Raw genomic sequence first — 15,416 nt, forward strand, 5'->3', positions numbered from 1 at the left:
ATACATCCATCTAAAAATGAATGCGGTCACACTATATGCGTTGGCACGATTAAATAGAACATCCTAAGGTTGCCGTGGACACTTTCCACATATGTCGCGGACGTGGTGTTTGAGTCACGCCACTGTATATGGCATGGCACATTTCGAAACAAAAGGATTTTTTTTGTAAATAATAATAACACAGAATAGTACATCCCAATATATCATTTGTTGAAATATTGGTGTGTTTGGTTGCAGTCTACATATGGCCAAGGCTCACTTGGGCCAAAAAAAATGAGTGTTTGGTTTTGTTGAAGAAGGCTTGGGGCATGGCTAACTTAGGCCAACCGTACAGAGATAGCCTGTCCATGAAAACCCAAATCGGGCTTTCCAACTAAGCCAGGCTCTGGCCAGCCGCCTGGCCAGGTTCTCGTCACCGCTCTGCCTGACTCGACCACATCTCGGCGCCTTGTCGCAGAGGTAGATGCTGAGCGTGAGCTCCCGGTTGGGGAAGGGCGGCTCCGTCGGGTTCGACCCGAGCGCGGCGGCGCTAGTGTTCTTGGATCCGTTGGAGTCGCCAAACATAGTCACTGGATCCGGGGCGAGCCTCGTAAGCCTACGATGACGAGGCACCGGCCGTGGAGGCAGAGACACGATTTCTCCAGCGCCATGGGGTCGAACTCCCACTCGTGGATCCCTTGCTGCGTCGCCTGCTCCCGCTTCTGCTGGAACGTGCTGTCCGCCTGCATGTTGCGCCAGATCTCGGTGTCGCGCGCGTTCGGCAGTGGCGTTGTGCCAGCCACCACCGTCGACGTGGGCAGCCAGCTCTGCTCCATCCACTAGTGGAGGATCTCCGGCGCGTGGTGCGACACCTGTAGCGCCCACTGGTCCCCCACCTCATGCTTCGCGTACACCTCTGCCGCCAGCTCCGGAGGGAACACCTGCTCTTGATGGACCGGTTGGGGTTGGGGTCGCTCTGGCCGTACTAGCGGTGTTGAAGCCCACTATGTACGCGCCCAGCTCCTCCGCGTTGGCGTGCACTCCAGTTGTTCGATGGAACGAGACAAAGGAGGTAACTTACCACCGGTAGAAAGGAGGTGAGTGTATTCAAACCAAATTAGCTAACCAAACACACTCTTTATTACTTAGCTAGGCTTGACAAATCACTCCAACCAAACAAGTGACTATTGACTTATGTAAACCTGGTCAAATCTAGCCCGGCTCAAAAAGCTAGCCAGACTTGGATTTAAACTTGAACCAAACACGTCCTGTATGTGCAAATTTATATTTATATACAGCTATGCTGAGCATTGTTCGCGTATGGTTTGCCAAATTTTTTGTCAGCGTTTGACTTGTTACAAAGTGTTTCTTAACGTAGATAGCAAATATGCATTGTGTAGTTCACTTTATTGGCGGCCATAATGCATGACAGAATATTCAGAAACCTTTTCTTGGGATGTAATCATTATCGTGAATGGAATTATACTAGAGAATGAAGTTGAGAACGTGCCATATGTACTGATCAATCCCTGGATCTGGAATGGTAGCGGGTGACATTAGAATCTTGATCCATTGTGATGACTGAGGGATTGGTCTCCACCTTTATGGAAAAAAAAAAAAAGCAGTGGGAGAGAGAACAAAAGTCAACAAGAGACAGGATGCTGGATTGCTGGCGTAACGGTGATCAACGCAATACGACACTGCACGGTCGACGCGTCCGGAAATGGTCTCCACTCCAGCACTGCGAGCTGGGCTGGGCTTTCAACTTTGAGCCTAGCCCATCCGCCATCTCTTCGCTGCGACCTGCGAGCGAGCACCCAGCAGAGCAGAGGGAGTGCACAGACAACTCAATCCGGAAACGACTGGCTCACAGTCACAGCAGGTCACCTCACCTCGCCCTCCTCTCCCTCACCAAGAACTTCTTGCCCAGTTTACATGTCTGTACTTCCTAGCCGCTCAATTTTACAGCGCAGAGCAGGAAGCATCAGCTAGCTGCACGCCTCTCGCGTCGCTTGCCGCCTTCGCTCCTCCTCTCTCTTCCTAGCTCGCTTGCTATGGCCGTTCTTGCGCTCAGGCTGGGTTTCGTGGCTCCGCCTTATCCTAGGACCAGCAGCGGCAGGTTCGCCTTCTCCCCCTCGTCCTGCCGCGCCGCCGCCAACGACGTGGGGGTAGGAGGACCCGCGCGCCCGATCACCGTCGACGGGGACCCGCCCACCGTCGTCTCCGCGCCCGGCCGCCGCATTGTCGCCAGTACGTACGTCAGTCGTCTACTCTAAGCTAGCCCATTCATTCAATTCAATCGTTAAAGTTCATTACTCGTACTCGTACGGTATCAAATCAAACGTCAATCTCGCGCGCAGTTGGCGATGTCCACGGTGATCTCTCCCAGACGAGAGCCGCGCTGGTGCTGGCCGGCGTCCTGAGCGCGGATTCAGAGGGCCATCTGTGGACAGGCGGACGCACGGTGAATCCCCTCCTGCCCTCCATATATCTGCTTCAGTTCTTTAGCATTGCACGTTTCAGTGCGTAAATAAATAATATTGCTCCGTTATTATCCTGATACTGTACTTATTTCTCAAGTTTGCTGCTACATCACAGTAGCCTCTGCAGTTTGCATAACATTTATACTCTGTCTCCCCCACTGAAATTAGATGTATAAATGATATGCTTGTGTCATTATAGGTACTGGTTCAAGTTGGTGACATCCTTGATCGTGGTGAAGATGAAATTGCCATACTCTCCCTGTTGAGCTCGCTCAACATGCAAGCCAAATCTCAAGGCGGTGCTGTATTTCAGGTCTGCCTACGTCTACCACTCTGCTACTCGTTGTATGCCACTAGTTCTGAATGATATACATGGACCCTGATTTTTCAACAGATTAACGGAAACCATGAAACCATGAATGTGGAAGGTGATTTCCGGTACTGTGATCCGGGAGGCTTTGATGAGTGCGTGCGCTTCCTTGACTACTTGGATGAATGTGACGGCAACTGGGATAACGCATTTCGCAACTGGATTAATGTCTGTGAAAGACGGAAGAAAGAATATGGAGCTCTGCCTAATGGGGACTGGCATCCTTGGGACTTCGTCAAGGTAAACAATGGTGGTCACTTGGTAGACAACAATTAATCAACTCCAAGTGAGCACTAACTCATTTGCAGAACCATTTTGGGAAAAAAAATCGCACTGATGAGGCTATGTATGTTCTTCTTCTGCTTCTGAAATGTTGGCCTTCCAATATTGTGACAGAAGCAGAAAGGCTTTGCTGCAAGATCATCTCTTCTCAAGCGAGGTGGTCCGCTAGCTTGTGAATTGGCACGGCATCCTGTTGTCCTCAAGATCAATGACTGGATATTTTGTCACGGTGGCCTTCTTCCTCACCATGGTGAGCCCCTTTACCTCCCTTTGCGTCTTTGTTTGCATACATGATCTTAGTCTAAAACACAAATCGGGTTCAGGGTCAGAACCTTCCTGACAGGATCACTGCATAAAACAAATGCAGAAGAGGCTCTTGCTTGAGCCTAGCAAGAATCTTGTGATATAACAAAATTTCAATCTAATCACAAATGTTCTTTTTAATAATACATATTGCATCAAGTGAACCTAAGTATCTCAGTTCGCTCTCTTCCTATTTGCAGTTGAATATGGGATTGAGCGTATGAACAGGGAAGTATCAATTTGGATGAAATGTTCAGGCGAAGACGGCGATGATGAGACAGACATCCCCTTCATAGCTACTAGAGGTTATGACAGCGTGGTATGGAGCCGATTGTACTCACAAGATCCTGCTGAGAGAACACGCCGTGCTTTGATGGTAAGGAAAAAAAATCTAAGAAAGTATACTACACTCCCTCATGTATCACAGAGATGTGTGTCAGAGACCTGAAAAACTCTTCTGAAAAGTTTTTCGACAAATGTTCATATTGGTTTCAGCTATCTTCTATTGTTGCTGAACAAACCCTAGAAGCTGTAGGAGCCAAAGGGATGGTAGTAGGGCACACACCCCAGATGCATGGAGTGAACTGGTATCCGTTTCTCTTAATCTCAATCAGTGATTTGATCTAACAAAATTCTTAATTGAGATTTATGAGATACCAATTAGACTGATGGATAACTTAATTGTTGACTACTTTTTTTTTATCAGTAAATGTGATGGCAAAGTCTGGTGTGTTGATGTGGGCATGTCCTCTGGTATTCTTTCCTCAAGGCCAGAGGTGAAGTCTTCTCTCTGAGATTGAAATCTCTTAGAAAAATAAGATCCCTTAAGACAATGAAAATTTGGAAGGACTTAATAACTCCTCGTAGAGCACTGTGCTGAACTGCTGATTCTCGTCAAAGATTCTATTTGTTGTTGTTTGACAATGGAACATGTTGCTAACCTATTCAAGAGGTCTATTTGGTGATCCTCCGCAGCGCATTAATACTAATTTTTTCTTATCTATGTGCAAATAATGATATCATTTCTGGTAGTGAAACCTTTTTTAAGTAAATGACTTGCTCTTTTTCCATCTATAAAGTTCCACCCTTCATGAATGTCAATATGTGAATGCCCATACAGATGTTTTTCCCTTATTATGTGATGGCTCAGATTTCAGAAAAAAAGCACTATTTTGGTCGTTGATGTATGACTTTTGTGATATAGGTCCTAGAAATAGTCAATGACAGACCAAAGGTTTTGAAGAAGCGGAGAGAATTATATGATGAGATGGAAGTGTTGGACTATTTGTAAAACCTTGAGAAACTTATGTAAGCACTCTTTCATCACAATAGCTTCATCATTCATACTTCAAAAAAATGAAGGTTGCATGCTGCTTGTGGAGCATTTGGAATATAGACTCTCTACCAAATTTATTCTGTTTTGTTCTTGAGAGTTTTGATACTGATTTTGATATATGAAATATTTCTATTTACATTCGAATGGTATCATAAATTCAGGAATATTTTTTTTCCAGATGAAAAATTCATAGTAGAAATAATCATGTTACTGCAGGTACATAATAGAAAACATTAATTGTCGTGAGAGGTATCGTACCAGACAATTTGGGTGGCAGTACTGAATGCAAGATGCTACAGAGAGAGAGATATAGATCAGAAGGAAGGTTTTGTCACTATGGTTAGTACGTTTCCTTCACTTAGAATTTGTATATGTTTGAATCAAATTGTGCTGGACTACAAATTTTATAGGTTGCAGGCCACTACATATATCTTAAGCATGTATGCTACTATGATTTTAGATATGCAGTTATTTCTAACAAGAATTACAGAGCTTTCTAGGATCCCGTAAAAATTCTCAACAGGTAGAGTTGAACTATTATTATCTACAGAATAAAATGTCTGAAGTACCAGCAACGATTTCCCCAAATACATGCATTTTTCTTTATAGGAAAAATTATTATGATATTTTTCTAGGATTTTCTTAAGGCACTTTTTAAGTGCTGAATGTAGAATACTTCCATAAACAAGATCAGTTTTAGCCACCATACTGACAAAATCTTTAAAAAATGTTATGTAGATTAGTGCTTGTAGGGAACCAGATGCAAACATGGATCAAATGCCCAAAGCCGCTTGTTTTGCCGAGTCAGACCAAAGGTTTAGTGGTGCTTATTAGTTATTTGGATCAGCATTCGAGCATTGATTATAGCCTTATTCAGAGCTGTAGGCATCAGAAGTCATGCAAGTAGTAGAATGAGATGGAGAAGACATGAATTTGCTGAGGTCTTTCGTGTAATTGCTTTGTTACCAGAAACGAATTAGGCCTCTTCCTTCCATGTGTTACCGGAAACAAATTCGAAAAGGAAGTTTTGTATATAATCTGCAAGCAGTACTGTAACAGCATTACAGCAAACCACAGATGAATATATCATGGAGCTCATCTTTATTTCGATCCTTAACAAGTTCTTTTGATACATTTTCTGGCAATTTTGACTCTCTATCTAGTATTGTTACTATATCTGCTTGTTTTTTTTCCCTCTTCACTTTTATTTATGTTTATGAATCAAATTTGAGTAGTTCACCTAACATTTTTAAACCGAAGCAATCATGGCAAATGGTGAGTCTCCATTCCATTGAAGGACCGCCTTGCTCCTCAAACTATTCTGGTTGTCATCAACAAACTAACTAGATATGTTCACTTTGTGGGATTAGCACACCCTGTCCGCTGTGTGGCAACTGGCAAAGGCTTACATGGACCACATTTACATGTTACTCGATCAGCCCCGGTACGATCTCTGAGTCTGAGGGACCGTATCTTCACTGGTGCTTTATGGAAGGTATCGTTTAAGCGGTATGGTACCACACTACCACCCTGAGCATGAGCTTGGCGACGGGAAAACCAAAAGGGTGAATCAATACTTGGAAGGTTATTGCCATGCTTTGTGCATGGTAAATGGTATGCTTAGTTCCCAAAAAATTTCAAGATTTCTCGTCACATTGAATTTTGCGGCATATGCATGGAGCATCAAATATAGATACAAAGATAACTAATTATACAGTTTCAGTTTGTCCGTAATTTGCGAGATGAATCTTTTGAGTCTAGTTAGTCCATAGTTGGACAATAATTACCAAATACAAACAGAGTGACAGAGCTAATACAAAACTAGGTTTCCGGTCTTTTTGGTCCATTTCAGGTCTTAAACAAAATTGGCAAGGTGGCGTACATACTGTCTGAACCTTCCTGTAGCAAGATTGATCCTGTGATCCATGTCTCGCAGTTGAACCAACACCGGACCGGGCCTGCATTCCTGGGGACGAGAAGCATGTGTCTGTTCATTATAAAAAGTTAGTATGTGTCTGTTCCTGTGAAGATTCTGCAGCAACTATTACTCCATGTAAGAGTAGGTATAATAGTAGATTTATAGGCAAGCTAATATTGATGTGGAGAAGAGAATAAGAGAAAACAGGAGAGAGATGATAGCTTGATTATATAAGTACGTACCAAGCTGGGCATAGATACATAGGTAGTTGTGGGTCCAAATAGCAAGTGTTGTGAGGAGAAATAAAAAAGAAAAGGTGTTTTAGAGACAAGTATGAGACAACTTATTGTATAACTTAGCTCCAATCACTTGGTTTATAGTCAAGCACTTGATTCTATTATTCACCTTGCTCTAAGCAACTATTAGGCCAACAGAAGACCATCTCGTCGAGCATATACTATATGCTTTTATTGAAACAGAATCCACGTTTGGAATGCCACAACTCCTTGCAACTAAGGATGAAACGGAACGGAAATATCCCGAACCGAACCGAACCGCTTTCTATATTGGATCCGATCGAATTCGTATTTTTTTGTCCGACTTTACCGTTTTCGCTTCCGTATTTTAGATGTTTCGTATTTCAAATGTAAAAGTAGAAAACGGTTTAGACATTTTTCGACCGTTTTCTACTTTTAATTTGAAATATTTCGAATTCAAAATTTTGTTTAAACCGATGCTTGTTCTTATTTATGTGTGGGCTATTGTATTAAATACCTAAGACCAAGGATCATGTACTTTTTAATTATTATATGCACTTAAACTTGATCGTGTGTATACTTAGTTATGCACTTGGTACTACATATCGGTATTTCGTATTGAGTTTTCGTATATCGACCGTGTTCGACATAAATCCACTCGAATTGGTTCGTTTTCGAAATTCACGATATTTCGTAAGTTCGCGTTCGTTTTCGTGTCCGACTTTACCGTTTCCGTTTTCGTTTTCGTATTTCAAATGTAAAAGTAGAAAACAATTTAGGAGTTTTTCGACCGTTTCTGACCGTTTTCATCCTTGCTTGCAACAATGAATACTCTAGACTAGCCTCACAAGACAAGACAACACTAGTGGCTCCCTTGTGTTCTCCGCTTGAGAAAAGCCCCATCAACATTTAGTTTCACAAATTCTCCGCCGGCTTCTTCTATCCGTTCCTTGTGATTCCCACATTCTTCTTCTTCTTCTTCGATCTAGCATAGTTCTGACAAGAAGAGCTGATATAGCTTGCGCCGACCACACCAACTTTTGCACTATTAGTTGGCCATGTGTTGCTTGTCTCCCTCTTCCACCACACATACACCAAGCTGTTACTGCTATTAATTCTCTTCATCCTACCTCTGATAACCTTGGAGCCACAATCATTTGTTTTGTGCAAATGGAGGTTTCTGGAGTTTGGCTGGGGCTTGAGGTGTGTCTCATCTCCTTGCCCTTGCGCCAGTTGTTTTGTGTGTGTTCCTGGGTCCTTTGCCTTCGTAATTCCAATCTGTTCTTGACTGCCCACTCTGTTATCTTACCCTGGTTTGCAGACTGTGAGCCTGTGACACATATAGAGTTGCAAACTCCTGCCAGCTGCCCACTAAGATGGATAGTTAGATGGAAGAATTTGCTCCAAAAAAGTTGGAAAAATTTGACGCACAGCCGCACAGGCCTCGGGCTATACAGATTGTCAGCCGCAACGTTCAGCTTCAGCGTGCGGTGCATTCCAGTCACGCACGCGCATCAAGCGCAGCCCGGTGCAATGCAAGGAACCGAATCTGACCTGTGACCTCCAATCAACTTTTTCCCGCAACTTTTCCGGCCGTCCAAACCATCCCTTTCTGCTTTTTGATCATTATAGGCATCTTCTCAGATACAGCAGCTAATGTAGCGTGGATGTCTGTCCTAGCTTCACCATGGAGTTCTCATTAATGTTTTTAGACGTAGCTATTATTCTAAATTTGACCGGTTAATAATATGTTAAAAACTGTTTAGCTAGAGTGGATATACGAGTAGTCAGGTGCGGATCTAGCATCGAAATGGGATAAGCTCGAGTCCTTACTATAGATCGCTACTCAAAATCAAAACATGAAAGCTTGAAAGAAAGGGTTAGACATAGAAAATAGCAGGAAATGTTTATCCTAACTTATTTTTTTAGATGTGCATTGGGTATTTGGGTAACTAGCTAGACATCAATCGTTCAAATAAAACACATGCGCGCACCTATCATCGTATCATCTTTAATTTATAATCAAATATAAATATTTCAAGTTGTGGATGCACACACTCAGGGTCTTTTTATCCTAATTAAATTATAGTAATCTAGAGTATAGATGAGACTACAATAATCTAAATTATGAACTGCAATAGTTTAGATTCTCTGGGTCCCTAAATTATATATAGAGGCGAATTATTAGTAGTTAGGATACAGTTGACCTATATAATCTCGAAACAGTATGTTGGAGAGATTATATATGATTATTGTAATCCGGTAGTTGTCCTATTATAATCAAACCCATAATCTAAGGTGTTTGATCATCTCTAGATTATTTCATCTGATTGCTACAATCCAGGTTGGGGATCAAGCACACTGTAAAACTTATCTTCCGTCACATCTTGCTGACAATGAAGCCAATAGCATCGAGGAGACGCTACTGTTTGCTTTTGAGATACAATTAATATAGCTCGCATCATGTGGAAACGATGTTAGTTAATTTACCTATAATATATATAAGCAGTATAGTAATTCTACATCTTTCACACAAGAGCAGGTAAAATGGTGCTTTTTAAACCCAAGAGGACACGGGTATAACGATAAATTTGACGAAATAGAGCAACTGGATTTCATGGACAACTGCAAGCAAAAGAACAGTGTCCAACAAATTAGAATATTTTGTGTCATAGCATCATACTCATGAAGTGGATACTGAATAGCCTCGAACGGCCGAGAACTCACAGCACAGAGTGTTTTGATGTTGAAAGAAAACTTGCATTGAAAAGGACGTTAGTTAATTTACCTGTTATAAGCGTCCTCGGAATTGGTACATACATTCATTCTACGTCTTTTTACAGAAGGGCACGTATGATAGTGCTTTTTAATAAAAAAAATCGGATACGTGACGATAAATTTGAGAAAATAAACCAGTTAGATTCCAAGGACAATAACGCTACAAAAGTAAGTGCCTGTTTGGCACAACTCACAACAGTTTCATAAGCTATTATAACATGTTTTTTTTTGCCAAACACTATTTTTCAAAATAGCTTTATGGGTAAAGCTATTTTTTTTCTCCTCTTACAAAGATATGAGTTGGATGAAGCTGAAAAAAATATCGTATCCTAGCTCTCATTTCTTTCTTTCATCCATGCATAAAACTATTGATGAAGCTGTTTCGCCAAACAACTTTTTTTCAAAATAGCTGAGCTTTAAGTTGCTCATGAAGCTCTTTTTTGAAAAAAATAACTTTACTAGTGAAGCTGAGCTGTGCCAAACAGAACCTAAAAGGATGGCAAAAACAGCTCCTTAATGTTTGGCACAGAACCTAAACACATGCAGATAGCCTTAGCTGAGTTGGATGACGCATGCCGATAGCCTTAGTGTCTGGAAACGGTGTTCTTCCCCTGTTTGAATGTTAATTGTCATTTTGCATCATTTCTCTAACATTGTATTTTACCCTACTTTCAAAATGAAGATGACACTTTTTCTTTTTGCATCTTACGACGCCCCACACGCCTCAGATCCAAACCCCTTGACCCAAGGGCTAATCTCTACTCTATACATGGACATAAAAATTGTTAACCTTATTAGTTGGTGACATTAAATCCTACTGACTCATATAAAAGGGTTAACATTGATTGGTAACATTGGACTTAAGAAAAGACTTACATATTGGTCTAACCAATCTTTCAATAGTTAAGACGTGACTAAACTTCTATAAACTCACACCAATATTAGTATAGATGGGCGGAGCTATAGTCATGAGTGTGAGTGCGGCTTGAAAATTTTAAAAATAGTAAAAATGACTAATTTTTCACCATATTTGCACCAAAATATTATATATCCTCGCACTCACAAGGCAAACGTACGCTCCTTAGATTTGCTCTATCTTCGCCACTAAATATACAAATGAGTCACCATGAAACTACCCCAAATTAGATCGTCTCATTTTTTTTCTACTAGTTTGGAAGGTTGTTAAGTGAGTCAAGGTGGATTAAATAAATGAATTAAAAACAACTAGAAAAAACGTGAGAAAAACACCTACCTCCTTATCTTTCCAACCCCATCCATGAACCCTAGCGGCGTCGGCATGCGGCGGCTACGGGTGCGTGGCACGACGGCAAATCAGGAGGTGGTGCTGAAAGCGTTCTCCACTATCCAGTCTGGCAGTCTCCATGCTCCTGCTTTGCCTTTTTCCTTTTCATACAACTGCTCTGCTCTGCTTCTGGGTTATGGAGGAGATCGAGTACAATTTTAAAACAAAATGGAGGAACCTTTGTCTACATCCTTCTAGCCGTCCGCTAAACTTGATTCTATTATTTTTTTTATCGCAAGACACGATTTAAACACCTTCCTCTACGTGCCTAGCTAACACAGTTACACGAAGGCTATCAGCATGCGTCATGCGTGCATAAAAGCAGCCGATTGGGGCTAATCATCTCGGCACATTCAATAACTTCCATACTTTTCCTAAATTGTGGTGCTTTATTTCTTTTTTAATAGAAGGAGAAAATAATAATAATGGTACCTTTCATCCATATAGATATTGAGCACGAGCATTATTTGCCCAATGAAATTCAACTGGGGCCAAAATCATTAAAGCAAACTATTTTTCTTAGAGCAACTTAAGGAGGGCCTCTACTTAAGCCTCAATAGTTAAATATGGGTGCTGAGGCTAAAAACATTACTCCAGACCCCATATTTGGTTGGGCACTCATATTTCAACCCCAGACCCCATTTCTGGTGGCCCAACAGGACAATCCCCATCCTCCATCGCGTGTCCTAGCTCTAGCGCACTCTCCCTCTCCCTCTTCCCTTGCATGTGCATGACACCCTACGGTAACCAGCTCGATGCTCTAATTGTGTCATGTCCAAAGGAAGAAAAAAGAGAAAGATGGAAAAGACAATGCGAGTGGGTCCCTTCTGTCATTCTCTCTAGAATATGTTTGAGTTGAAGCAAAAAAGTTAAGCCCCAAGAAATAGGGGGAGCACCCAAATTAAAATAGGAGCCTAGTTTTGGAGGTTACTGCTGGAGTTGCTCTTATGGATTTTTTTTAGACTGCTCCTTCCTATTCTCTAAAATCTACTTTCGTCTTCTATCCTGAGCATTAGACACCTTTTTAAGCAAAATGTCACAATCAATTTGTTAATGGCAAAACCTCTATTTGGTCTCAACCATGGTGTCCTATATATATGGAAGGAGATGCATGATCGTTTAAACCTTGAACAATCTCATTACCAAATTCCAGATAAGGTCTCTGATCTTTGGCTCCCAAACTGTAGAAAATGGGATCAAAGTAAGATTATAGTGCAATATACTTTGCAGGTTCTTTTGTAGATTCCTCTCGTGGTGGGAGATGGGCTTAATATTTTGTGTTGGAAGCTAGTCTCTAGTGGCATGTGCTCAACAAAAAAATCCTATAAAATGCTAGCAACAGAGGAGGCTGCAAGAAATCCACCATCTAATATCCCTATGCAGGTGTTGCAAATTCTTAGGCACATATATATGGGCAGATAAAAGAATTCAGCCTCGTGTCAAAACGTTCCGTGGAGGCATCTCAAACTCACCCTTGGGATAGCTTGCAGGATCTACATGACTATTTCGACGATTAATGAGAATTGCTGTTGTGTGAGAGGCCTGAAGACAATAGACATCATTTTTTTTATTGCAGCTTCGCTCGAGCGGTATGGTTTGCTTCACCTATTGGCCTTAGAGCTAATGCCTTACCCGATTCAGGCCATGAACTTCATTCTCAGGTTGTCATCACATCGTAGCAAGGACCATCTCAAGCTACTACAGGTATGATTTTCTCCATCATGTGGTGTTTATGGAAAACTCATAATCACCAGAAATTTAATAGCTTAAATTGGTCTGTTGCAAGAGGCAAAGGTCATTGATGGAGCTTACAATCTTGCATTTCAAGTTGATACTATGTCTGAGCCGACTCCTCAGGCTACTACAACTCCTTCGGTTGTAGAGGCTTCTCATTTTGCTACCTTGCATGTTCATGAAGGCCCTAAATTTTTTTTTATGATGCTTCTATTTGACTCTCCAACCATTGTAAAAATATTCTAAAAGAATAAGATAGCTGATGCTTTGGCAAAAAGAGCAAGATGATGGAGAAGCATCCCGACTTCATGTACTTCTCTTGCCAAGAGCTTGCTCATTCTTCAACATGTAATATCAAGCTGTGCTAGAAACTTCGATTGGGGTAACATGATCCCCCTCTTTGTAACGTATTTGTAACATATTTGTGATGCAATGAAAGTTTTATTTTTTTTTAAAAAAAGGTTGGTTTCTAGCCGGCGGTTGTTTTAGGCATAGTCATGGAAACTTGCGCTGCACTCAAACATACCCTAAAATTTGTCGATTAAACTTGTTCAACCTAATCGTTAGTTTTTAAAAGAAAGCTTTATCATTAATAGATACATGATAAATTTTATCACCTCAGCCAAAAAATATCTCTTGCAACCAATATATGTTTTTTTTTCAAAACTTGGGCACTAACATCTTTGCATGTCTTGCGGTCATGACAAAATTATCAACACATATCTTTTGTTAAAATTACTTGGTGCATTTTCTTTGGAAAATTTAGAAAGAATCTCTAACAAAATTTTGAAACCTGTCTAAATCTTTGTTTGGAGAACCTTTCTAATAAACCTTTTTGTAGAACCATTGTTTGGACAACCGCTCTCTCTTTTTTTTTTCTTTTTTTTTTTTGAAACTTACAACCGCTCTCTCTTTAGTGAGCGAGAAACCAGAAATAGAGCTGGAAATGTTTAGAGATCTAGTTGAAGAAATTATTTGATTGGATCTTTTTATCAAAATCCATATTCCCATCAATAGGAAAGAATATAATAAGACTTTTAGAGTTACCCTAAAGTTTCTGGTTATTTGAGCTTTGTCTTTCATATGCAGAATCCAGAATCAAAGCTCAAAATAAATAGAAACTTATAGTACACACACTAACGATGATGATAGATAACAAAGGGAGTAGCTGGCTAGACGACGCAGCCGATCCTGTGAAGCCAATCCTCCATTGTGGCCGATGAGTTGGACAGCGTCATGGCGTCGGCGCCGTGGGAGTGAGACCCGTCGAGCACGCTGCAGGCGATGAGCCTGTTGGCGGCGTCCGTGTAGTGCACCCCATCCCAGGAGACGTACTCAGACGGGTCCGCGCACGCCGCCGCCCGCGCCGCGCCGCAGAACGCAGCGTCGTCGTAGTTGTACGCGCCGCCGCCACCACCACAGCACGCGTCCAGCGGCCTGTGCCCGAAACCGTATTCGCGCGGCGACACGATGATGTCGGTGACCGCACGGTAGAGGTCCGCGTAGACGATGGTCGTGCCGGGGTGCGCTCGCCGGAGGCCCCCGAGCACGCGGCGCAGCTCGCGGTTGTGCAGCTCGGCGAGGCCGTTGAGACTCCTGATGCAGCCGGACCCCCGGTCATACCCGGCGGCGTCGACGCTGCCTCTGTAGAGCGTGAGCAGCTGCGGCTCGCAGCCCAGCGGTATCATCCCCGGCACCACCACCGTGCTTGCTCCGGCGGCGATCACGTCCTGTACCGCACGTGTAGTGTAAAAAATGTATGCCGACCTTGAGCAGAGTCGGAGGCGAGAACGAACGAAGAAGAAACTTACGGTGATGACCGAACGGATGGCACTGACGACGTGAGGCACGAAGGTGTGCACCTCGCCGACGGTGCGGTTCTCGTTGAGGCCGATGAAGTAGTCGTTGACTCCGATCTCTCCGACGAGGAAGACGGAGGTGGCCATGCTCTTCCTCTGCTCTGGCTCTGCGCCAACACGTCGTACAACGTCGTTGAACCAGACGGTCTGGTTCCTAAGCGAAACCGGCACGAACGACATCAATCCTCTGCTCTCGAAGAAGTGCAGGTCGAGCGCCGTCGCCCCGCCGAACGCGAAGTTCACGCCGCGCCGGAAATCCGCCGCCGTCTTGCCGGCGAGGTACGGCGTCGGGTGAGGTACGCCCAGCGCCTCGACTGCGGGACACGGAGACGTCTCGGTCACATCATCGCATCAATCACATGGAAATATAAACGGTGTGGGACATGTGTGGTCGCCGGCCGGCCGGTCGGTTGGTGGTGCTCACCGAGGAAGTCGATGACGAGGCGGCCGTCGGAGGAGCGGCCGGTAGGGCGACGGAAGAAAGTCTCGCCGTACGGCGGACGGCTCGCTGGTCCGCCGGCGGTTGCTGAGAGGTGCAGCGCGTTCCCGGTGTCGGTGAGGGAGTCGCCAAAGCTGAAAACACGATCGTAGCGCGTCAGGGGCCCTCCGTTGCCGGCTGCCACGGCGGCGGCGGCGTGTAGAAGCGCCGCCACCACGGCCACGAGGAGGCGCGGCGAACTTGGCGCCATTTCAATTCGCTTGCTTTTCAGGAGTGGTCTGGTCGACGTGAGCCGTGCGGTGTGGTTCATTCGCAGGACAGGAGTAGTATTTATAGCAGTAGCAGGGGCAGAGGGGTGCATGTGTTTCTTGCACT

The 15,416-nt window shown here is 43.4% G+C and overlaps 2 protein-coding genes across 9 annotated transcripts; one reads left to right on the plus strand and one right to left on the minus strand.

Annotated features, from left to right (window-relative positions):
• Positions 1,804–7,071, plus strand: LOC8059639 (shewanella-like protein phosphatase 1). Of its 8 annotated transcripts, none has more exons than XM_021451041.1 (12): positions 1,832–2,229; positions 2,340–2,443; positions 2,662–2,775; positions 2,857–3,072; positions 3,229–3,364; positions 3,618–3,793; positions 3,913–4,004; positions 4,124–4,193; positions 4,622–4,725; positions 4,970–5,092; positions 6,124–6,367; positions 6,579–7,071. In XM_021451041.1, the coding sequence occupies exons 1-9, from the start codon at positions 2,034–2,036 to the stop codon at positions 4,706–4,708; spliced, it is 1,191 nt and encodes a 396-aa protein (XP_021306716.1). In that variant the 5' UTR covers positions 1,832–2,033; the 3' UTR covers positions 4,709–4,725; positions 4,970–5,092; positions 6,124–6,367; positions 6,579–7,071. The 8 variants fall into 8 exon arrangements, with proteins under 8 accessions (XP_021306721.1, XP_021306716.1, XP_021306715.1 ...); XM_021451040.1 differs by having other exon boundaries at positions 6,606–7,071; XM_021451043.1 differs by having other exon boundaries at positions 6,690–7,071.
• LOC8062780 (GDSL esterase/lipase At5g45910) lies at positions 13,679–15,366 on the minus strand. Its single transcript, XM_021451164.1, has 3 exons — positions 15,027–15,366; positions 14,555–14,916; positions 13,679–14,473 (listed from the first exon to the last, which is right to left on the minus strand). Exons 1-3 carry the CDS (start codon positions 15,349–15,351, stop codon positions 13,916–13,918), a joined length of 1,245 nt encoding a protein of 414 aa, XP_021306839.1. The 5' UTR covers positions 15,352–15,366; the 3' UTR covers positions 13,679–13,915.

This window comes from Sorghum bicolor, chromosome 1 (genome assembly GCF_000003195.3).
Source record: "Sorghum bicolor cultivar BTx623 chromosome 1, Sorghum_bicolor_NCBIv3, whole genome shotgun sequence".
Taxonomy (NCBI): Eukaryota; Viridiplantae; Streptophyta; class Magnoliopsida; order Poales; family Poaceae; genus Sorghum; species Sorghum bicolor.